General features: G+C 32.3%; 1 protein-coding gene across 1 annotated transcript in view; it reads left to right on the top strand.

Moving 5' to 3' along the window:
* LOC111083974 (integrin alpha-PS1-like) overlaps positions 1–2,261 on the top strand; it is a gene marked incomplete at its 3' end in the record, with an annotated part of 11,444 nt that overhangs the window by 2,839 nt on the left and 6,344 nt on the right. Inside the window, exons 3-4 of the mRNA XM_022380729.1 lie at positions 386–533; positions 1,676–1,883. Coding sequence (XP_022236437.1) covers positions 386–533; positions 1,676–1,883 — 356 coding nt within the window. The remainder of the gene's footprint in view (positions 1–385; positions 534–1,675; positions 1,884–2,261) is intronic.

Below are 2,261 nucleotides of genomic sequence, written 5' to 3' on the forward strand. Positions count from 1 at the left end.
CGACTGGACAAAAGTTTACCTGTTGATATCCTGTGTTGACATTAACTAAATGTACAAACTATGGTGGAACAAACGAATGAACAAACGTTTACCTGTTGATATCCTGTGTTGACATTAACTAAATGTAACAACTATGGTGGAACAAACGACTGGACAAACGTTCACCTGTTGATATCCTGTGTTGACATTAACTAAATGTAACAACTATGGTGGAACAAACGACTGGACAAACGTTTACCCCCTAAATAAATAAAAAAGCAACAGTAAAATTAAAATTATGGAATAGTAGAACTAACCTGTTAAAAATGTTGACTGGAAAAGTAAATTTAGCTTCTATGCTCCGCTTGACTAATATTGACTGACCTTTTTAATTCTTACATTAAAGGATAACAATATAGTTCTCGGATCACCAGGTCCATACACCTGGCGAGGAACTGTTTTTGTTAACAACCTTGGGGAAGGAATACGAGATGATAGAAAATGGTACATTGGACCATTGGATGAGTCTCCAGTAGATAAGTATAGTTACCTAGGTAGGTGCTAAGACTTTGTTATTAATTGATAAGTCATGCTTTTGAAAATAAGAATTTTTTAAACAAATATAAAGTTACAAATATATCTTCAAAACATTTTTCATCTGATTTACTTTTAATTTTTAATAGTGTGTTACACATATTTATAAGCAGTCATTTAATGCTCAATAGGTTGCAAAATGGGAAGCAACCAGGAATTTGAAAAATCTGGTTAAATCAAAACAGTTGTGCTTTGTTAGTATTTATGATTCTGAGCTATTCGTTAGGCTTACCTAGTTCCTAGCATTTAAGATTCTGAACTCTTCATTGGGCTTACCTAGTTATTAGCATTTATGGTTCTGAGCTCTTTATTAGTTTTAACTAGTTCCTAGCATTTATGGTTCTGAACTCTTCATTACACTTACCTACTAGTTCTTAGCATTTAGGATCCAAGGTGTTTCATTAGGCTTACCTAGTTCCTAGCATTTAATTAGGGTTCTGCTCATCAATAGGCTTACCTAGTTCCTAGCATTTAATTAGGGTTCTGCTCATCAATAGACTTATCTAGTTCCTACAAGAAATTCTATCGATATTTTGTAATTGTATTTTCCTACCTTACGTTTGTGTTGTTGTTTTTTTAATCCTCTGTTTTTTTGTTAGATACATAACATTAAAATGGATATTAAGTGAAAAAAAACTGAAATTTCTTAATCTTTTTTAATTAAGAAACTGGTTGATCTGTGTTTTTCATAATCTCAAACAAACCGTTTTTTGTCTAAACTTAATTAAATCACATGCATTTGTGGCATTGTTTTTATTAATAATACTTCATAAAACAAACAATATCAAAATTTATCCCAGGCATGGCAATACTTAAGGCTTTTAAAAATAGATTTTCTGGTTAGCACATAATTGCTAATACCTTCATACAACAAACAATAACAAAATCTCCACTAAAGGTGATAGTAATTACAGTAATTAAAGCTTTTGAAAATAGTTATATTCTTTGTTTTTTTTTGTTAATTGTTACAATTCTCCCTGTATTTTGTATAGAGACTTACCACTTCATTTAATGTAACAAAAAATTAAATCTACTAACAAAATGTAATGAATATCAGAATTAGTTAAACAAAAGATTTGAAGTAAGAGTATTTTTATTTCAGGCATGGCTGTGACTTCAGGAAAATTCTTTGGAAATCAGAAAAGTTTCGTGGCAGGGGCACCTCGTTCACAGGGCACGGGTCAAGTGGTCTTTTTTCGTAAGGAAAAAAAGGGTATCACTGATCTTACAGTAGAGCTGATGTATTCGGGAAAACAGATTGCTTCATCATTTGGATACTCTCTCACTGCTTTGGACATAAATCATGATGGGTACGTAAAATTATCCATTACTTCTCATCAAAGTAAGCTACATACATAAACCAGAACTAACACAGTAAATACTGTAATTAATTTGATATACTGTTCCACCATAGTTTGTACATTTAGTTAATGTCAACACAGGATATCAAGAGGTCAACGTTTGTCCAGTCGTTTGTTCCACCATAGTTGTTACATTTAGTTACTGTCAACACACGGTATCAACAGGTAAACGTTTGTCCAGTCATTTGTTCCACCATAGTTGTTACATTTAGTTACTGTCAACACACGGTATCAACAGGTAAACGTTTGTCCAGTTGTTTGTTCCACCATAGTTGTTACATTTAGTTACTGTCAACACACGGTATCAACATTGTAAACAAAAGTCCT

This window comes from Limulus polyphemus, unplaced genomic scaffold (genome assembly GCF_000517525.1).
Source record: "Limulus polyphemus unplaced genomic scaffold, Limulus_polyphemus-2.1.2 Scaffold12504, whole genome shotgun sequence".
Lineage (NCBI taxonomy): Eukaryota > Metazoa > Arthropoda > Merostomata > Xiphosura > Limulidae > Limulus > Limulus polyphemus.